At 35.2% G+C, this 23,517-nt stretch overlaps 1 protein-coding gene across 7 annotated transcripts; it reads left to right on the top strand.

Moving 5' to 3' along the window:
• Positions 1-2,745: 2,745 nt before the first annotated feature.
• LOC102807859 (uncharacterized) lies at positions 2,746-21,219 on the top strand. 7 transcript variants are annotated; one of them, XM_078014172.2, is made up of 3 exons: positions 2,746-2,866; positions 19,753-19,884; positions 20,778-21,219. In XM_078014172.2, exons 2-3 carry the CDS (start codon positions 19,821-19,823, stop codon positions 21,098-21,100), a joined length of 387 nt encoding a protein of 128 aa, XP_077870298.1. In that variant the 5' UTR covers positions 2,746-2,866; positions 19,753-19,820; the 3' UTR covers positions 21,101-21,219. The 7 variants fall into 7 exon arrangements, with proteins under 7 accessions (XP_077870298.1, XP_077870296.1, XP_077870295.1 ...); XM_078014170.2 differs by lacking the exon at positions 2,746-2,866 and adding an exon at positions 4,878-4,960; XM_078014169.2 differs by lacking the exon at positions 2,746-2,866 and adding an exon at positions 4,897-4,990.
• The last annotated feature ends 2,298 nt before the right edge of the window (positions 21,220-23,517 follow it).

Genomic DNA, 23,517 nt, shown 5'->3' with positions numbered 1-23,517 from the left:
TACATATTTGACCCAGTGCGTTTCAGCGTTATTTATTTTCTCCGGTGAAGGCGATATACTTTCTAGCGATGTTGAGCTGCGTAGATTTACGTGCGACTTTAGCTTCTCGGTGAAACAAAGTACGCATGTCAGTAGTTGGGACAGACGATTGAATTTAGAAATGTCAATAATATTTGCAATATCAAAATTTTCCTTAGTCGATTCGGTTTCATTGATGTTCCAAGTTTCCAAGGTTTTGGCGCAGTTTGATACAATCGAATCTGTCCGGGTAATTTCGGTAGTGTTCGGTACAGTAGAAAAATCAAGACGTCGATCAGTTTGAGTATTGTCCACGGAAATGTGAGTGGAGGAGACAGAGGCTTTGATTTCTGTTACACAAACACTAAGATTTATGTCACGAGGGGTTTCGGTAACGATTGTATCTTGAATGGGATTGGTTCGAGCGTTTTCCTGTCCTTCATACACGCTTTCGTTTCTGGGCACACAGACTTGAATATCAGCGGCACTTCCGGTTACACTTTCGTCTTCGAATTAACGATGTTTCGCTCATTTGGACGATGAATTTACGGATACATCTTTAGCATCAAACAGCTTACATTCTGGCCATTTCTCTCGACCAGACAACTAGCTTGGTCCCATCCACCATAGAGTAGATTGTTCTAAATCTTCCCGGGATAATCCTCGGGTGAGAAGGATTAGATACAGTGGGTACATGTCGAAATTGTTGATTATGTTTCAGAATTAAGACAGATTTTGTATTTGTCAACGAACGATTCGGCGACGAACACGTCGTGTTCCCACAACTGCTCCTATTAATTTGAGACGGGGAAGAGTAAGAGATTGGTTTTTATCTGGTGCCACCCTGATTTTGACATCACGAGACAAGATTCGCCAGTTTCCGTTAGTATATACGCGGTTGCTCCATATGCACGCATGGAGGCATCAGAGAATACATGAAGCTCGACGTTATTTACTGCTGTAGTAAAATATTGTCGTGGTATATCGATATTGCAAATGTTATAAAGGTCTTTGGTACAGATTTCCATTCACCCAATAGTTCACTAGCAATAGGTTGATCCCAGTCATGATTACTTTTCCAGAGAGACTATTTGATTAATTTCGCTCGAATTTGTATAGGTGTAGATAGACCAAGAGTGTCATATACCCCGGCAGTATAAGCCACGATTTCACGTTACTTTGTTAAAAGACGGTATCGTAGGTGTTTAAATTTTCAGTGTATCACTATGAGTATTCCACTGTAATCCCAATATACCAATATTGGTAACGGTAAGTTTATCAGAAATAATGTCACGAATAAAGGGATTGTTCGAATTCCATTGACGTTAATTGAATTCACGATTTATCACACAAGTTTAGGTTTGGCTGCATTTTTAGGTTCCATATTGAAGTTTGAGAGTAGTTGAAGGTTTGTGATGAGAAGGTTAAATTATTCAAATAAAAAATATTGATAATAGAGTTCAAATGATCAGTTGTAACCTGCTGATGAGTTTACTTGTAGATGTTACCGATTTGCTTGTAGAATGTTGTGAGTTCCCCAACTAAATTCATATTCGATCCTGGTCTCGGCACCAGAATTATGTGGTGGGTGAGATATGGTTGCGTTTTGTAGAGAAATAGACGTCCATGGGACAAAGTCAGAGTTCTAAATCCACATTCGATTATTTGGTGGGTGAGATAGGGTTGCATTGTGTAGAGGAACAGACGTCCATGAGCCAAAGTCAGAGACCTAGTAACGATTGGCTGGTTATTGTCTTCACGTCCGTCGGCGTCGAGTCGTTTTAACCCAGCAATTTGTTTTCTATGAAAATTTATAGTTTTTTTGTTATTGCAAAACCTTAGTAGGAAGTCTAGTTTTTAGCGAGAGTCGTGAGTATTTCAGAATCGAGACGCTTAATTTAAATTGCGGAGAAGTTCATATAGTTGTTACAGTACACTAAACAAAATGTTTTGATCAAGAATCTGTCATTAATGGCACTGTTTATCTTATGAGGTGTGAAAATCGGAAAATGGTTGTTGCTTCAACTTTGTACTGACAGATTACTAAAGTTTAGTGTAATATATCTTTAGTACAATTTTTGATTGTGGTGTGTTATCTTAAGTTTATACAATTTTACCATCCTTTCGATTTAATTAACTATATTTTTACCCAGACTGCCATGATAGTAGTAAAATAATTTTTATTCTTACACTGTTTGTTCCATGATATACAAATCGACACAGAGTTTTTTTATCAATCCTATGTTGAGATAGCGTCACCTAAACCATACATAGTTGTGTTGTTATGCGAAACGATGCTTGGTATGCTAACGTGCAAAATTGCCTGACACTGCTGACTATAGTAACACATATATTTAATCCACGCCCTATTGATTTTCTAACAAAAATCGGATTTTACTTGAGTTTATTTAATATATCTCTGAATATATCAGTTTAGTAAATGCCTTCTAAATTCAAGAACATATTTTTTAAGTATTCACCTAGGACACAAAGAAGATGGATGACAGGCTCGAGTCCGATTACCTCCGTTTCAATTTTCCAGACTGGTACGGCGAAGTTGAAAAACTTTAGTTACATACACTATTTTTCCTACGATATGAGTAGACCTCTTCTGCATTAAGGGGAGTATGTCATAATTATTGATAACTATATGAACTTTGACACAATGTACGTCACTTATTACAAATGTTACAATTGGCTGAACTGTAGATAACGTGATCATTGTTTCAAGGCCCGTTGCCGTCGAGTCGTTTCTATGCAGCCGTGTCCCTAGGAGAATTGTTAGTAGCTTCCCTGTAACACTGAATAAGTGGACAAACAACAAGCAAGTATATTTCGTTGTACAGTGGTGAGTATTTGAGAATAGCGCCATTTTAGTTCAGTTGTGGAAGGGTGAATTTTACCATTTAAATTAAGTTGGTCCATAATCAACAAAAATATATGTATCAAAGTTTAGGGTTGCATTATGTTTGCAAAGGTCGTCACTGTTGGCTATGTTTGTCATCTGAAACCATAAATAGTTGTAGTGTTATGCAAAACGATGCTTGGTATGATAACATGCACTGATACCAGATGAAGTGACCTGGCACTGCAAACCATAGTCAGTCATAAATTCAGTTCACCCGCTAATGATTCGCTCAAATTTAAATTTAGAGTTTCTTGTGAATATTAAATATACCAGTGAATATATCAGTTTAGTAAATGCCTTCTGAATTCGAGACTATGAGGACATTTTTAAATATCCATCTATGACATGAGAAGAGGGATGAGAAGTTAGAGTTTGATTACCGCCGTTTCGATTTTCTAGACTGCTATGTCAAGAATAGGTTTAAATACATACACTCTTTGTTCTATAATATAAGCACATTTGTCTCCGTTATGGAGAGTGTCATATTTGTTGTTGCAAAAATAAGCTTTGACACATTGTACGTTACGTTTTTTACAAGAGTTACTATAGGCTGGTTTGTAGAAAACTTGGTTACTGTCTCCATGTCCGTTGGCGTCAAGCTTTTTGTTTTATGAGAAAATGATTAGCATTTTTTTCAAAGACCTAAAAAAGAAGTCCTAGTTTTAGTAATTTAGGTCAATTTGATCAAGGGTCCGTCATTAATAACACTGTTTATCTTACGTGGCGTGAAAATCAGAAAATGGCTGTTACGTCAAAGTTGTACTGAAATATAGCATAGTATAGTGTGACAATACTTTAGTGCAATTCATCTGAATATTTGTATTTTTTTGAATTGGTTGAATCTGTCTTTCCGCAGTACCATTTATTACATTTTCACTATCCGTTCGATTTAATCTGACTGCCATGATAGGGGTAAACTAATTCAAATTCATACACTGTTTGTTCCATGATGTAAGGAACATATTAGGAGAATCACACCTCCTCTCTGTTCGGAGAATTTGTCATGGTTGTTGTTAAAACAAATCACCATGGACACAATTGTACGTCACTCTTACGTGAGTTACGCTTGGCTAATTTGTAGATAACGTGATCATTGTCTCCAGGTCCGTTGGCGTCGAGTCGTTTCTACCCAGCATTTTGTTTTCTGAGGAAATTTTAAAATTTGTTTACAACACCTAAGTAGGAAATCTAGTTAATCGTGATAGAGATGTGTATTTTTAGAATCGAGAAACTCGAGAAATTTAAATTGCGGAGAAGTTCATATGTCCGTTATAGTTGGCTACAGACAATGGTTGATCAAGGGTCCGTCACTAACGGCACGGTTTATCAGATGTGGCGTGACAATCAGAAATTGGATGTTGCTTAAACTATGTTCTGACATGTAGCAAAGTTTAGTGTGACAATTTTTTTAGTGATTTTTTTTTCTTTGCGGTGTCTTATCTGAATATTTTCTTGAATTGGCAAAATCTGTCTTTTGGCAGCACCCTAATCCAATTTCACCGTCGTTTCGGTTTAATTGACTACATTCCCACCCAGACTGGCATGATATAAAATTGCAGCTGTTGCTTTTAATGTACTGACATAAAACATAGACTAAAGTTTATTGTAACAATACTTTAGTGAACTTTTTACTTGCGGTGTCTTATCTGAATGTTTCACTTTGTTCTTGAATTGGACAAATCTGTCTTTCCGCAGCACCGTTTATGCAATTTTGCCCTCGTTTCAGGTTAGTTCACTACATTCATACCCAGACTGCCATGATAGTAGTAAACTAATTTATATTCATACACTGTTTGTTCCACGATATAAAAAACGTATACGAGAATGACACCTCTTCTTCGTTACGGAGAATGTGTCATAGTTGTTGTTAAAAAAATCACCATGGACACAATTGTACGTCACCTATTACGAGGGTTACGATTGGCTAATTTGTAGATAACGTGGTCATTGTCTCCAGGTCCGTTGGCGTCGAGTCGTTTCTATCCAGCATTTTGTTTTCTGAGACAATCTTTAGCATTTTTCTACAATACTTAAGTAAGTAGAAATCTAGTTTTCGCGACAGTGGTGAGTATATACTTTTTTTTCGAGAGTTACTATAGACTGATTTGTAGATAACGTGGTCATTGTCTCCATGTTCTTTAGCAGCAAGCCAATTCTACCCAGCCTTTTGTATTATGAAAGACTTTTTAGCATCTTTCAACAGATCTAACTAAGAAGTATTAGTTTTCGCGTGTATTTGGAAATCGAGACACTTAACTCAAATTGCGGATAAGTTCATACAGTTGTTATAGTGCACTACACAAAATGTTTTGATCACGGGTCCGTCATTAATGACACTGTTTATCTTACGTGCCGTGAAAATCAGAGAATGGCTGTTGCTTGAACTTTGTACTGACATATAACTAAAGTTTAGTGTGATAATTCTTTAGTGCAATTTTTGTTTGTGGTGTCTAATCTGATGTTCATACAATTTTACCTTCCTATCGATTTAATCGACAATATATTTACACTGATACTAGTAAAATAATGTATAATCATACACTGTTTTTTCTATGATGTAAGGAACATATTCGGCGAACTACACCCCCCCCCCTTGTTCGCAGAATTTGTCATGGTTGTTGTTTAAACAAATCACCATGGACACAATTGTACGTCACCTATTACGAGGGTTACGATTGGCTAATTTGTAGATAACGTGGTCATTGTCCCCAGGTCCGTTGGCGTCGAGTCGTTTCTACCCAGCATTTTGTTTTCTGAGAGATTTTTTAGCATTTCTTTTACAGGACTTAAGTAGGAAATATAGTTTTCGTTTAGTTTAGTGGTGAGTATTTCAAAATCGAGACATTAAATTTAAATTGCGGAGAAGTTAATATGGTTGTTATAGTGAACTACAGACAATGACTTGATCAAGGGTGCGTCACTAATGGCACTGTTTAACTTACGTGACGTGAAAATCAGAAAATGTCTGTTGCTCCAACTTTGTACTGACATATAACTAAAGTTTAGTGTGACAATTCTTTAGTGCAATTTTTGTTTGCAGTGTCTCATCTGAATATTGATTTATTTTTAATTGAATTTGACAAATATTTTTTATGCAGCACAGTTTGTTCAATTTTACCGTCCTTTCGATTCAATTAACTACATTCTTAGCGATTCTTAGCATTTTTAAAAGACCCAACTTAGAAGTCTTAGTTGTCGCGAGTATTTGAGAATAGAGACAATTAATTTAAATTGTGGAGTAGTTTATATAGATGTTACAGTGCACTACACAAAATGTTTTGACCAAGGGTTCGTCATTAATGGCACTGTTTATCTTACGTTTATCTTACCATCCTTTCGATTTAATCGACTATATTTTTACCCATACTGCCTTGATAGTAGTAAACTAATGTATATGCATACACTGTTTGTTTCATGATATAAGGAACATATTCGGCGAATTGCACCCCCTCTTTGTTCGCAGAATTCGTCATGGTTGTTGTTTATACAAATCACCATGGACACAATTGTACGCCACCTATTACGAGGGTTACGATTGGCTAATGTGTAGATAACGTGGTCATTGTATCGAGTTCCGTTGGCATTGAGTCGTTTCTAGAGAATTTTTAGCATTTCTTTTCCAGGACTTAAGTAGGAAGTCTAGTTTTCGCGAGCGTGGTGAGTATTTCAGAATCGAGACATTTAATTTAAATTGCGGAGAAGTTCATATGGTTTTTATTATCATTAATGGCACTGTTTATCTTACGTGGCGTGAAAATCAGAAAATGACTGTTGCTTCAACTTTGTACTGACATATAACATAACATGTTTAGCGTTACAATTCATTAGTGCAATTTTTGTTTGTGGTGTCTTATTGAATATTTTTCTTGAATTGGACAAATCTGTCTTTCCGCGGTACCCTTTATACAATTTTACCTACGTTTAGATTTAATCGATTACAATTTAACTCAGACTGGCATAATATTATCAAAGTAATTCATATTCATAGACTGTTTGTTCCACAGTATAATTAACATATTGGGAGAATTACACCTCTTCTTTGTTACGCACTATTTATCACCATGGTCACAATTGTACGTCACATGTTGCGAGTGTTACGATTGGCTTATTTGTAGATAACGTGGCCATTGTCTCCAAGTCGTTTGGCGTCGAGTCGTTTTCCCCCAACCAGTTCTTTTTTGAGAGAGAGAAATATTTTTACCAGTAATTTTTTATTGCATTGCATAAATATCCGACCTACATGACTTTTCACGACTGTGGTGAGTATTCGAGACACCTAATTTAAATTGCGGAGGAGTGAATTGTACTATTCAGTGTATTGTTTTCATATTGTTGCTATAGTACATTACAGACAAGCGCTTGATCAATGCTCCTTAAATACAATTGTGCGTCACCTATTACCACAACGATTGCCTGGTTTGTGGATAACTGATTGACTGATTTGTAGATAACGTGGTAATTGTCTTCAGGTCGAGTGGTTTTTTACCGAGCATTTTTTTTTTTTTTTTTTGATAGAATTTTTAGTATATAAATAGGAAATCCAATTTTCGTGGTAGTGGTGAGTATTTTAGAGACACTTCGTTTAAATTACAGAGGAGTGAATTGAACCATTTAAAGTTATTTGGTTCATATGATTGTTATAATGCTCTACATGCAATGGCTTGATCATGCTTCCGTCACTATTGGCAATGTTTGTCTTATATGGCGTGACAACAGAAAATGGCTGGTGCTTCAACTTTGTATTAACCAATAACATTGTACAAAGTTCAGTGTGATAATTCTTCAGCACTACGCACTTGTTGTTGCATAGCAAACTGACATGATAATATTAAACTAATTTATATTCATACACTGTTTGTTCCACGACATAAGGTACATATTTAATACGTGAATTAAAGTTGCGTGAACTATAGATACCGTGGTCATTGTCTGCAGGTCTACTGGCATAGAATCGTTTCTACCCATAAGTAGCCTAACAACGAAAAAGTCCAATTCTCGCTATTATATATTTTGTTCTCATCGAACGTACTCAATGCAAATTTTAAGCCTCCGCGTATAAAACACAAGTATTACTTCTTTCTCATAATGTGCGATTTGTTTTCCTAATTTGCCACTACATAGGAAATGATAATAGTATATAACCATTTGTGATTGTACATATAATTCAATACTTTTGAATTCAATAGAAATAAAACACAAGACTTCGATGCGCTATTTTCTGTTCTCTTCTTCCACAAAAAACACGTGACCTGAAAAATTTGTATTATTTCTAAATAATGTTTTTCTGCCAGGCGACAGTTCCGGACATTGGATATCAGTGTAGTCTCCCTCGCGTTGTTTACGTGAAAATAGCAAAGACTAGTTATGACACATTGTAAATTATTACTTCAGATGCCATATTCATGTTTGAGGCTACAAGACAGGGCTAAACGGCCATCTCTCTATCAAATGGCAATTTAATTTAGTGCACACAAACTGATTCAAATGAAGATGTGCGAAAATTGACGACAAATTCATCGCATACTACAAATCACCACAGAGTTTGATTTTATCAATCTGATGTTGAGGTAGCGTCACTTGAAATCGTAAATAGTTCAGTTGTTATGCAAAACGATGCTTAGTATGATAACGCGCAATATTGCCAAACGAAAAGACCTGACACTGCTGACTCGAGTCACTCATATATTTAATCCACGCCCTATTGATTTACTGAAAATGAAATTCGGATTTTACTTGAGAATATTCAATATATCAGTGAATATATCGGTTTAGTAAATGCCTTGTAAATTCAAGAACATGCGGAAGTTGTTAAGTATTCGCCTATGGCACGAGAAGAGGGATGTCAAGCTAGAGTCTGATAACCACCGTTTCAACTTCCCAGACATGTATGGCAAAGGTGAACGACTTTAGTTATATGCACTGTTTCTTTTACGATATAAGTACCCCTTTTCTGCATAACGGTAAATATGTCATAGTTATCGATAACTAAATGAACTTTGACACAATGTACGTCACTTGATACGACAGTTACGATTGGCTGAACTGTATATAACGTGATCATTGTTTTTAGGCCCGTTGGCTTCGAGTCGATTCTACACGGCCGTGTTCTTACGAGAATTGTTAGAAGTTTCCTCATTACGCTACATAAGTGAACGAACAACAAAGAAGTATATTTCATTGTCCACCATTGGTGAGTATTTTAGAATTGCGATATAATAGTTCAATTGTGGAATGGTGAATTTTACCACTCAAATTAAGATGGTCCATAATAAAAAAAAAAATGTATCAAAGTTCAGGGTTGCATTATGTTTACAAAGGTCGTCACTGTTGGCTATTTTTGTTACCTGAAACCATAAATAGTTGTGGTGTTATGCAAAACTATGCTTGGCATGATAACGTGCACTAATGCCAGACGAAGTGACCTTCCACTGCAAACCATAGGCAGTCATAAATTTAGTCAATGCGCTAATGATTTTGATTAAATTTAGATTCGGAGTTGATTGTGAATATTCAATATATCGGTGAATATACCAGTTTAGTAAATGCCTTCCGAATTCAAGACTATGAGAACATTTTTAAATATCCACCTAAGACATGAGAAGAGGGATGTAAATTTACAGTTGGATTACCATCGTTTTGATTTTCTAGACAGCTATGTCAAAAAATAGTTACTTTTTGCGAGAGTTACTATAGGTTGACTTGTATCAAGCCGTTTCTACCCAGACTTTTGTTTTATGGAAACAATTTTAGCATCTTTTAAAAGACCTAACTAAGAAGTCTTAGTTTTCGCGTGTATTTGGAAATCTAGACACTTAATTGCGGAGAAGTTCAAATAGTTGTTACAGTGCACTACACAACATGTTTTGATCAAGGGTCCGTCATTAATGACACTGTTTATCTTACGTGAAGTGAAAGTCAGAAAATGGCTGTTGCTCCAACTTTGTACTGACATATAACTAAAGTTTAGTGTGATAATTCTTTAGTACAATTTTTGTTTGTGGTGTCTTATCTTATGTTCATGCATTTTTACCATCCACTCGATTCAATCGACTATATATTTACATAGACTGTCATGATAGTAGTAAAATAAAGTATAATCATACACTGTTTTTTCTATGATATAATGAACATATTCGGCGAACTACACCCCCCCCCCTGTTCGCAGAATTTGTCATGGTTGTTGTTTAAACAAATCACCATGGACACAATTGTACGTCACTTATTACGATGGTTACGATTGGCTAATTTGTAGATAACGCAGTCATTGTGTCCAGGTCCGTTGGCATCGAGTCGTTTCTATCCAGCATTTTGTTTTCTGAATTTTTAGCATTTCTTTTCCAGGACTTAAGTAGGAAGTCTAGTTTTAAATTGCGGAGAAGTTCATTAGTTGTTGTCATCATTAATGGCACTGTATATCTTACGTGGCGTGAAAATCAGAAAATGGCTGTTGCTTCAACTTTGTACTGACATATAACATTGCATAACGTTTAGCGTTAAAATTCAGTAGTGCAATTTTTGTTTGTGGTGTCTTATTGAATATTTTTCTTGAATTGGACAAATCTGTCTTTCCGCGGTACCCTTTATACAATTTTACCTACGTTTAGATTTAATCGATTACAATTTAACTCAGACTGGCATAATATTATCAAAGTAATTCATATTCATAGACTGTTTGTTCCACAGTATAATTAACATATTGGGAGAATTACACCTCTTCTTTGTTACGCACTATTTATCACCATGGTCACAATTGTACGTCACATGTTGCGAGTGTTACGATTGGCTTATGTGTAGATAACGTGGCCATTGTCTCCAGGTCGTTTGGCGTCGAGTCGTTTTCCCCCAACCAGTTCTTTTTTTTGAGAGAGAAATATTTTTACCAGTAATTTTTTATTGCATTGCATAAATATCCGACCTACAAGACTTTTCACGACTGTGGTGAGTATTCGAGACACCTAATTTAAATTGCGGAGGAGTGAATTGTACTATTCAGTGTATTGTTTTCATATTGTTGCTATAGTACATTACAGACAAGCGCTTGATCAATGCTCCTTAAATACAATTGTGCGTCACCTATTACCACAACGATTGCCTGGTTTGTGGATAACTGATTGACTGATTTGTAGATAACGTGGTAATTGTCTTCAGGTCGAGTGGTTTTTTACCGAGCATTTTTTTTTTTTTTTTTGATAGAATTTTTAGTATATAAATAGGAAATCCAATTTTCGTGGTAGTGGTGAGTATTTTAGAGACACTTCGTTTAAATTACAGAGGAGTGAATTGAACCATTTAAAGTTATTTGGTTCATATGGTTGTTATAATGCTCTACATGCAATGGCTTGATCATGCTTCCGTCACTATTGGCAATGTTTGTCTTATATGGCGTGACAACAGAAAATGGCTGGTGCTTCAACTTTGTATTAACCAATAACATTGTACAAAGTTCAGTGTGATAATTCTTCAGCACTACGCACTTGTTGTTGCATAGCAAACTGACATGATAATATTAAACTAATTTATATTCATACACTGTTTGTTCCACGACATAATGTACATATTTAATACGAGAATTAAAGTTGCGTGAACTATAGATACCGTGGTCATTGTCTGCAGGTCTACTGGCATAGAACCGTTTCTACCCATAAGTAGCCTAACAACGAAAAAGTCCAGTTCTCGCTATTATATATTTTGTTTTCATCGAACGTACTCAATGTACATTTTAAGCCTCATCGTATAAAACACGCGTATTACTTCTTTCTCATAATGTGCGATGTTTTCCTAATTTGCCACTACATAGAAAATGATAATAGTAAATGATGATTCGTGATTGTACATGTATTTCAATACTATTGAATTCAATATAAATATAACACAAGAATACGATGCGCTGTTTTCTGTTCTCTTCCTCTATAAAAAAACACGTGATCTGAAAGATTTGTATTATTTCTTAAATAATAATTTTCTGCCAGGCGATAGTTCCGGACATTGAATATCAGTGTTGTCTCTCTCGCGTTTTTTACGTGCAAATAGCAAGGACTAGTGATGAAACATTGTACATTATTGCTACAGATGCGATATTCATGTTTGGAACGACAAGACACGGCTAAACGGCCATCTCTCTATCAAATGGCAATTTAATTTAGTGCCCACAAACTTCAAATTCAAATGAAGTTGTGTGGAAATTGACGACAAATTTATCGCATTCTACAAATCGCCACAGAGTTTGATTTTATCAATCTGATGTTGAGGTAGCGTCACTTGAAATCGTAAATAGTTCAGTTGTTATGCAAAACGATGCTTAGTATGATAACGCGCAATATTGTCAGACGAAAAGACCTGACACTGCTGACTCGAGTCACTCATATACCTAAACCAATAAATAATAAAATTCGGATTTTACTTGAGAATATTCAATATATCAGTGAATATATCGGTTTAGTAAATGCCTTGTAAATTCAAGAACATGCGGAAGTTGTTAAGTATTCGCCTATGGCACGAGAAGAGGGATGTCAAGCTAGAGTCTGATAACCACCGTTTCAACTTCCCAGACATGTATGGCAAAGGTGAACGACTTTAGTTACATGCATTGTTTCTTCTACGATATAAGTACCCCTTTTCTGCATAACGGGAAATATGTCATAGTTATCGATAACTAATTGAACTCTGACACAATGTACGTCACTTAATACGAGTGTTACGATTGGCTGAACTGTAGATAACGTGATCATTGTTTTTAGGCCCGTTGGCTTCGAGTCGATTCTACACGGCCGTGTTCTTACGAGAATTGTTAGAAGTTTCCTCATTACGCTACATAAGTGAACGAACAACAAAGAAGTATATTTCATTGTCCACCATTGGTGAGTATTTTAGAATTGCGATATTATAGTTCAGTTGTGGAATGGTGAATTTTACCACTTAAATTAAGATGGTCCATAATAAAAAAAAAATTAAATGTATCAAAGTTCAGGGTTGCAACATGTTTGCAAAGGTCGTCTCTGTTTGCTATTTTTGTCACCTGAAACCATAAATAGTAAACGATGCTTGGCATGATAACGTGCACTAATGCCAGACGAAGTGACCTGGCACTGCAAACCATAGTCGGTCATAAATTAAGTCCACGCGCTAATGATTTTGCTTAAATTTAAATTCGGAGTTGCTTGTGAATTTTCCATATATCAGTGAATATATCAGTTTAGTATATGACTTCTGAATTCAAGACTATGAGAACATTTTTAAATATCCACCTAAGACATGAGAAGAAGGATGCAAATTTACAGTTGGATTACCGCCGTTTTGATTTTCTAGACAGCTATGTAAAAAAATAGTTTAAATACATACACTTTTTGTTCTACGATATGAGCACCCACCCCTCTTTCCGTTATGGAAAGTGTTATCATTGTTGTTGAAAAAAATAAGCTTTGACACATTGTACGTTACTTTTTACAAGAGTTACTATTGGCTGATTTGTAGATACACGGTCACTGTCCCCAGGTTTGTTGGCGTCGGGTAGTTTCTACCCAGCATTAAGACTTAAGTAGGAAGTCTAGTTTTCGCGAGCGTGGTGAGTATTTCAGAATCGAGACACGTAATTTAAATTGCGGAGAAGTTCATATTGTTGTTATAGTTGGCTACAGGCAATAGCTTGATCAAGGGTTCGTCACTAATAATAATGTTTATTTCCAAAGTACCATAAGCCCCCGGCCCTAAGTACACTCAAAGATACATCACTAATATATGCGGTCACAGGTTACACATGGTAAAGATTAAACAAAGATTAAATACAATAGTTAGATGTCATTAAGAATTGCTTCCTCTAACAACGTTTCTCTATTACGAAAAGAATAAAATAAATATTTAGCACAATTTCTAACAGTTCGTGGATTTTTGTTGGTCATTAGGTTAATGAACTGGTGTTGTAGGCGGGGCTGCTTAGTGTATATGTTTGAAATATAGCGCTGCCTCAGCTCGTCGTAGGCGGAACAGAGAAGTAAAAAATGAAACTCATCTTCTAGCCCACTACGACAAATTGAACAGATCCTGTTCGGTCTCGGTATGTTTAGGTGGCGTTTCTTTTCAATCATTAGACTGTGTGATGATTTTCTGAATTTTAACATAGCAAGTCGAAAAGCTGTTTTCATTTCAATTATAAGATATAATTCTAGTTCAAGGTTACGTTTCCATAGTTTATATGAAGTTAATCTTTCAAATCAGTCTACAACACCACACCATTTTTGGAGATCGATATCAAAACCCCGCTAACGAAACAAGCCAAGAAACGCATTTTCATCGCCCGCAACCCTGGTTGTACCACACCTCACCAAATCCGTAACTAAATAGTATTTCTTTTAATGATTTAACCCAGCATGTTTTGTTTGAGTCAGCCAGTGTGCATTACAATTGTAACATTAATAAACGTAACGGTTTGGGTTCATTTTAAGTATTTTCACCATTCTACCTAAACGAAGAGAATACATTATGGGGCGACCAAGTTCCCCTCTTACTGTTGCGTGAATTAATGGTGTATTAAGAATGTGAAGCAAAAATTTACAAAATTAGATGTGTACATTTTCAACAGCTGGAGACTCAGATCTCGCTATCGTATCGCATTATTGGACCAATCTTTGTATCAAATATTTTAAAACATAGAGAAATAGGCACTGGACCAATTTTACATATAATAACCATTAGTGCATGGAGCGCTTTTGTTGCCTGATTTGCTAGATGTTGTTGGCATAATGACCAAAAACCACGTAGTGAGATCTTTATACCCAAATAAACGTAATACGGCACTACTTCAATTATTTTCCCACCGTAGCGCCACTGATCGTATCTTCGTAACGGTCCTCCATTTCAAAAATACTATTACATTGGTTTTGGTTAAATTAACTCTCAAATGCTAATTATCACAATATGATTTCAACTTATTAAGTAATCTTTGCAATCCAATTACATTGTAAGACATCAAAACTAAATTATCCGCAAAAAGAAGATAAAATAACTTAATTAAACCCACAGAACAACACTTTCACCTAAAAGCTTGTCTGACTGAAGTTCTACGTGAAGGTCATTTATAAAAAAAAGAGAACAGAAAAGCTGACAAAATACAACCTTGACGCACTACACCATGATTGTTAAAGAAGCCTGTCAGACCATCACTTGTCAAGACACATGATTTTACTTGTAAATACATTGAGTTAAGAATGGAATACATTTTAACTCTAATACCTGCTTTACCAACTTTGAAAAATAAAGCTACCCGATTGACTCTGTCGAATGCCTTTTCGAGGTCAATAAAAGCGCAATAGAAACGTCCCCGTTTAGTTACAAGATATTTTTGTACCAATGTGTGAATAATAAATACGTTATCGATGGTGCTATAGCCTGCCCTGAAATCCGCTTGTTCTTCTCTAGTAAATTCAATAATTTCATCCCATTTATGTAGCCTATTGTATAAAATTCTATTGAAAATTTTACTTAATATTGGTAATAATGTGATACCCCGATAATTACAAGCATTATTCATAGAACCACTTTTATGTATCGGTAATATAATGCACTCACACCATTGCTTGGTGAAAATGCTTGTATCGAAAATACTGTTAAAGATGCTATGTAATAATTGAATTAATTAATTTTCTCAACAAATTCCGAAAAGATAGTTTTAATAAAAACAATAATACCACCCGAGTGTCTCCCCTTATTACCGGATCGCTGTGCGTTAACATAATAAGTACAATAATCTTCTAAATTAAAGGTGCATAAATCTATAAAGGTTTCAGTTAGAACAATAATATCAAATTGTTTTAAATATGCAATAAATTCTGTATCGTCCCATTTACCTATCAAACCTCTAACGTTCCAAACAAGTAGTTTCACTGTTAATGTTGTCAATTTCATGAAGGCGTTGACCAGACTGCTACTTTGGTTGGCATATGATCACTTTATGTTGAGCGTCGTCGTATTCGTACAGTGTTCGTTTTCCACTCTGTTTCTTCACGGAGAGTTTGTCGTAATTCACGTATGCCCTTATGTTAGGCTCATCATTCTTCAACGCTTTTCTGAACTCGAACATTTTTTTCCTTTAAATCTGATCTCTTTTGAATAGTCCTCATCAATATACATATTTGATCCTTGTAGCCGCGACGCGTATTTTAGGATAATTTCTTTGTTCTTGTAGTTAGTATACATAGCGACGATAAGTTTTCCGTCATTGAAAGACAACACGATGCACTCTTTGAAACTCCACATTTGAAATAATTCCTAATTTGTTTTAATTATGCTTTTCACGATGGTTTCAGACTCTTTCCACGATTCCGAACTTTTCTCCTGGTGGTTATTCGGCGAGACCTGTTACTCATGTCGTCATATTTACTACGTAGATCTTTTAACTCTGATTTTGATTCACGAATCCCATTCAATACATCTGAACTGTATGAAAAGGAATGGCCCTCTAAATTGGTGCCGTCACTAATGGCACTGTTGAATTGGCCAAATGTGTCTTTCATGGCATGGGCACAATTGTACGTCACCAATTACTAAGGTAACGATTGGCAGATTTGTAGATAACGTGGTCATTATCTCTAGGTCCGTCCGTGTCGAGTCGTTTTAATCCAGCATTTTGTTTCCTGATAAATGTTTAGCTTTCTTACAAGACATAATTAGAAAGTCTGGTTTTCGCGACGGTGGTGAGTATTTGACGAGCGAGACACTTAAATTGAAATTTCGGTTAAGTTCATATGTTGTTACAGTGGACAAGCGACTATGACTTGATCCGTCACTAACGGCACTGTTTATCTTATGTGGCGTAACAATCAGAAATTGGATGTTGCTTCAACTTAGTCCTGACATATAACATAGACTAAAGTTTAGTATGACAATTCTTTAGTGCATTTTTTTGTTTGTGGTGTCTTATCTGAATATTTTTTTTTGAATTGGCCAAATCTGTCTTTGTTTTTCCGCAGCACCCGTAATGCAATTTCACGTCGTTTCGATTTTATCGACTACATTCTCACTCTAACTGGCATGATTTAAAATTGCAGCCGTTGCTTTAATTTTGTACTGACATAAAACATTGACTAAAGTCTATTGTGACGCTACTTTAGTAATTTTTTTGTTTGTGGTGTCTTATCTGAATATTAAATTTTTTTCTTGAATTGGACAAATCTGTCTTTCACAGCACCGTTTATGCAATTTTACCATCGTTTCGATTTAATTACCCAGACTGCCATGATAGTAGCCATGATAGTAGTGAACTAATTTATATTCAGACACTGTTTATTCCACAATATAAGAAACATATTCGGAGAATTACATCTCTTCTTTGTTACGGAGAATTTGTCGTAGTTGTTGTTAAAAAAAATCATCATGGACACAATTGTACGTCACCTATTACAAGAGTAACGATTTGCTGATTTGTAACGAGGTCCTTGTCTCTACGTTCTTTGACAGCATTTAGTTTTCTGGGAGAATCTAATGTAATTTATTTAGAAGACATAAAAAGAAAGTCTAGTTTTCACGATAGTTGTGAGTATTTGAGAATCGAGACACCTAATTTAAATTGCAGAGAAGTTCATATAGTTGTTGTAGTGCATTAGAGACAATGGTCTGATCAAGGTCCGTCGCTAATGGCACTGTTTATCTTACGTAGCGTGACAATCAGAAAATGAATGTTGCTTCAACTTTGTACTGACATATAACAAACGTTTAGCATGACAATTCTTTAGTGTTGTTAAAAAAAATCACCATGGACACAATTATACGTCACCTATTACGAGGGTTACGATGGGCTGATTTGTTGATAACGTTGTCATTGTCTCCAGGTCAGTTGGCGTCGAGTCGTTTCTACACAGCATTTTGTTTTCTGAGAGTATTTTTAACATTTTTTTACAAGACTTAAGTGAGAAGTCTAGTTTTTGCCAGAGTGGTGAGTATTTCAGAATCGAGACTTTTAATTTAAATTGCGGAGAAGTTCATACGGTTGTTACAGTGCACTACAGACAATGGCTTGATCAAGGGTTCGTCACTGATGACACTGTTTATCGTACGTGGCGTAAACATCAGAAATTGCCTGTTGCTTCAACTTTGTACTGACTTTGTACATAGACTAAAGTATAGTCTTTTTGTTTGCGTGTCTTATCTGAATTTTCTTTCTATTTTGCTTGAGTTGTACAAATCTGTCTTTCTACAGCACTGTTTAAGCATTTTTACTTTCGTTTCGATTTAATCGAACTTTTTACCCAGACTGGCATGATATAAAATGGCTGTTTCTTCAACTTTGTACTGACATCCAACATAGACAAAAGTTTAGTGTGACAATACTTTAGTGCAATTTTTGTTTGTGACCTCTTATCTGAATATTTTAATTTTGTCTTCAATTGGCCAAATCTTTCTTTCCTTTTTGACGAGCAATCAAAAATGTTGCGTTGAAGTGTGTCGACTACGTCACAAAAGGGGCAATATTCAAAACTGTTTAGTCAAGCTTTGAACAGAAATCTTCTATTTGGAAAGCACCATTAGAAATACTCCACTGCGGATTCCCGTCTTTTTAAATGATTGGTACTTTGTAACAATCATGGACTGATGCAGAGGACCCGAATATTTATCAATTATGTTATTCTCACATTTATAAAGTGGTAAGTTCAGTTCGCTTCTTGGTGAGTTATCTGAACACGCACACTTTTTTGTTTTAATTTTCTTCTAAAATAATGCAAGTGGTTTAATACCACTAACGTGTGAAGCGATATTATCGGCCTGTTTACAGTGTTTCAAGGTATTCATGTAATGTTATGTGACGTCTTTTAAAATAAAAATTGCGTAAATTCAATTAATGAGCTACTTTATAAAATAACCCTAAATCCCATAAGAAATGTGGAGACGGGAATAACCAAACTATGTGATTTATTCTCAGAAACAAAAATAAAACTTGATTGCATGCCGCTGGTATGCTATAAAATTAAAATCTATTCTCCATCTTTATATCAATATCATTCACGATTTTTCCACTAATTGGAAATACGCCGCTTTTCTGACGTACTCAATTTGCCACTTTATAAGTCTGAAAAGGGCGCAAAATATGAATATATAAAAAAATCTCAATAATACAACACTCACACAATTTGAACACTACCATGACATGCCCAGTTAATACATAACCTAATTTAAAAGATTGTCGGTCACTGAAAAAAGATATAGGTCTGAAGTGGCGTATTTCCCATGGTGCCTTTCCAAAGGGAAAAGGTTACATATTTTCAATTGACCGTTCGCTATTTTACCAAGCAATCGCTCAAAACACTTTCTTTCTAGCTAGGCACAAAGTATATTTTGTTTCTCAACGTGCATGGCTAAGGTTGCAATACATGCCAGCCGTCGCAATGAGAGGCAGAACAAATTGATCCCCAAAAGTAATTTTTGTTTGCAGCAACACATCGGGGCTTGAAACGGAAAACGAATATTCCCTGATTACGAACCAATTACCTGAATTTTCGATTATGTAGATAGTACAAGATGCACTTTAAAACAGAAATGCACTTTCTCAAGTGAGTTGTAATTAGCGAATTTGGCACACGCGCAGGACACAATAGTTTTGTTCTCTTGGTGGGTTATTTTTGTACACACTTGCAGCAGTGCGTATTTATTTCATGTTCTGTGTTTCACATGTATTCATTTTTGAGCTGTTTTTGTGCTGTTACAGCACAATGCAATACAATGCGCACTGTATTGTACAATATATACGGAATTTAGACATTCACATTTTAGTTCATTCAATCTGATCTTTTACACTCATTAAAAACCAAATGATAAATTAATGTTATTGTTCTTCTTCATAGTTGCATTCTTAGACAGCAGCAGTACTGAGCATAGCATACACCTGTGTATAAAATAACCAGAACAGGCAATGGCACGTGTTGACCACTTCTTGGATTTTTTATGCTCATTGTCAGAGGAAATTGGCAGAGATGGTAAGAGAAAACATTATGTTATAAATTCTTTTGAAAGTAGTATAGATAGTAAAGAAGCTTACTATTCTCCATCAAAGATGTTTTTATGGACAAGATCCAACACTGTAAAAGTAGATTTTTTGGGTTATAATGATTTCATTCCCATATGGGTAGGTTTTTTAGGAAAGGTGCTTGCCCATTGCAGATAACTCAAAACATTTTTTTGTTATTTACACATTTCATGACTTGTATCTCTTTTGTGTCTTTTGATTGATTTGCTGTAAATTCTGTGCTGAGCACTGTTTGTGGCTACGTCCTCGTTTAACAGCGATTAAAACATATGTTTTCGAAACATCGCTGCTATTTTGCGCATGCCTAACTATAGAAAATACAACAAAACTACAATGTAACTGATGCTCAGGACAGTTTATATCAAATTAGTATTTATTCAAATTATATTAGTTTTATCACAGCAAGGCACTTGCCGAGCAACACACTTGTATTTCTTTCGAATCAGATCATAATTAATTCATAATTTATGTTGTTATGTCGTGTGTCAGATGACCACGTAATAATCGTGTGTGATCCAATGTGGAACGCGTTATTTTGTGGACCACGTCACATGATTGGCACATTTCTTCATATTAAAATGACGATTGCTCCATCTGTCCTCAGAGTATATTTTGCTACAAAAGACTCCATGAGAATATGTTTTCATTGATATTTGGTAGGTTCAATCACTATTTCTGTAAAGACAGCATTTGGAAAAGGGCATATTCATTTATTTGGCATCGTGATATAGGTTAAGGGTTCAAAATGACGACACTTCACTCGCTGTAAATGTTATTTGTATATATTTAATAGCAATACAGTGTTATATCTGGGTTAATATCTGTCCTTATTTGTTTCATCAGATATCATTACAATGGTTGGCTTGACTGCTGCATTAGAAGAGCCTATTGGAAAGAATGCAAGAGAGCAACTCGAAAATAAAAAAGCGTATGCTTTGTTTCAGAAGTTGTGCGAAACAGGACATCTAACAAAAAACAATTCAAAGACACTAACCTACTTACTTACGAAAGCAAATCTATTAGCTTTAGTTACACAAGTAGAAGTCAGATTTAGAATGGGATTTGATGTAGAGGTGACCCCCGAACAATTAAAGGCTAAAGTAGATTTAGAAGAAAAGAATAAGAAAAACAAGAAGGAACAACCTGACATCGTTAAAAATCATTAACGATTATGTTAATGTGTTAATTAACAATGGTCTGACAACCGAAAAATTCAGGGCTGAAGTAGGATTAAGTAAAAGAATAAAAAAAGTGATGAAAGTGAAGACGCTGTTCAGGATAAAAATGCCTTTGATATTTGTGTCACATACAATTATTAACTCAATGAGCTAAAACATATAATTTACCTGCATTATTCATGACTATATAGTATACTGCGTTTAAGGATGCTGTGTAGGTTTTTTTGCTTTGAAACCCAAAATTCTACTTTTTTGTATTTTTCAATGCTTGACTACAAGGAGCAAACACTCAGTAGGAAAAAAAGTGATTTGGATGTTTTTATAGGGTGTAAAAATCAATTTTTGTTAATTAAAAACAAAAGCACATGTCATTGTTTTGAAAGCTATGTTTTAATTAATCAGCCAAAGACATAATAGACAGATAATTTGCATAATAGTCACCACCCATAGCAAATATAAACAGTCTCTTGCATTCAGTACAAGCTCAGACTAGTAATACAAGTATTAATTTCGTTGAATTTCTCGCTCTTCAAACAGTCGATTATGAAACCGTCTTGGGGTCGACTATGACAGTGACGAAAGAAAACGATCCAAGGGACAAACGGATTTTGAGTTAGCCAACGATACGTTGCTGCTAAGTTGTTTTTGCCATTTTCTCGGTTAAACAAAACAGCGATTCACGGCAACTGCAGGCCTTTGATCTCGAGTTCTAGTGGACGAATTATACTAATTTTTCGCACAGAAACTCTTCGATATGTTGCCTCTCAAGCGGCGCTGGGATTTTTCTATTTTCCTATTTGTTTCGAAATTACGTTCTAATTTCTGAATACCGAAAAGAACAAGATCGCATTGTTTTTTCAAGATAGCTAAATTATTATTTCTTCTCCAACTATCATGTAGATATATATCTCAATCAACGCAGAATGGTGGTGAGCGTCGTCTGAAAAACTGTGTTGTTGCCAATGTTTCACTAAATTCGTTTATTCATTGGTTCAATTATTTTTTTACCGAAAATGGCTTCTGTGTTTACACAGAGATCACGTGACCTTACACGTCCATACACACACTATCTTGTCGATTTCACATTCAGTGTGAAATAAGCTTTCCATCAATATATAGCTTTGTATGGTTCAGTAAATATTTTATATGGAAACACCCGTTTAGAAAATCAATACCAAAAACCTATACAGCATCCTTAATGTGCATTGTATCTTTACATGTTTTGGAATTACGTGGTAATATATGTATATTCATTTGTATACGTATTTATGCTATGTGACTATTTATAGTCGCTAAGCAACCGTTATGTATTACGGCCAAAAATAGTTAAATTTTTTTTTTCAGTCACGTTTAACGACGTATTTCATCAAGATACACTACATATAAAGCGATAAATTCACACATTAAAACAGACGGTATGTATGTATGTCTGTTCTGAAGGTGTAGGTAAATACAGTGAAGATGTAATGAACCATATTATAGTACAGTTACAAAGCATGTATGTTTAACAAGCCAGTACAGCAATGATATTTCATGAAATATTGTTGTATATTTGAAGTTTTATAAATAAATCGAATTATCTTTGATGATCGAGCTTTGTTTATATGTACATTATTGATGAACTGATGGGTCAAATGGAGAGGAGTTTGTTTTTTGTGTTCGTGAATAATTACATGTATTACAACATTAGCATAATTATATGCGTTTACTCTCACTATCACTTCGGATATCAGTAATAACAAATACTGTTTCAAAATCACTTTCTGTTTGACCAGTGGAAAGATAAAGTTTTTATTTATTAAATTATTATGAAAAAAAATACATTTTTGCGAAACAGTAATGCCTATCCAAATCATTTTAGAAAAAAAATAAGGCGCACTTCTTCATTGCTATTGTATACATATTCTTCACTACTTTAATGTTATCTCGTTATAAGTTTTGAGCATTCAGACAGCATTTTCTTTTTCTTTTCTGATCGATTTTTTCTAAAGTTCATGTGGGAAGGAGCGGACTGCACATGACTACTTTTCCTGGGTATGTTGGTAGAATACTCAATTTGAAATGCTATGACATATACATTCTGTAAAACGCTTGTGTTAAATTATCTCAAATCCGCTAAATTTCATGTTTGGCAACATTTCTTCATGAATTGGAACAATTCGGTTATTGGGTGGATTATACAACATGAAATAATACATCGGTTTCACTACTCCTAAAACAAACTCAAGTAGTAGAGCACACATTGCACTTCCTTGGACATTGCAATCAAAATCCAATGACATTTTCCATTCAAACATTGCTCTGCTTCCTCATTACAGTTCAATGGTCATAGTGTTGTACAGAATGAGACTGCACTCCCGTAGCTAGAATTTTTTTTCCACGAAATGTTATCCCCGGTTTTCGTC

Source organism: Saccoglossus kowalevskii, chromosome 12 (assembly GCF_978046115.1).
Source record: "Saccoglossus kowalevskii chromosome 12, keSacKowa6.1, whole genome shotgun sequence".
Taxonomy (NCBI): Eukaryota; Metazoa; Hemichordata; class Enteropneusta; family Harrimaniidae; genus Saccoglossus; species Saccoglossus kowalevskii.
The sequence above is the reverse complement of the archived record's forward strand: the minus strand, read 5'-3'. Positions and strand labels throughout refer to the sequence as shown.

Coding starts and splice junctions, on each gene's coding strand:
- LOC102807859 (XM_078014172.2), top strand. CDS start 19,821: ATGGCACGTGTTGACCACTTCTTGGATTTTTTATGCTCATTGTCAGAG. Junction 19,885..20,777: donor AGAGGAAATTGGCAGAGATG/GTAAGAGAAAAC, acceptor TTGTTTCATCAG/ATATCATTACAATGGTTGGC.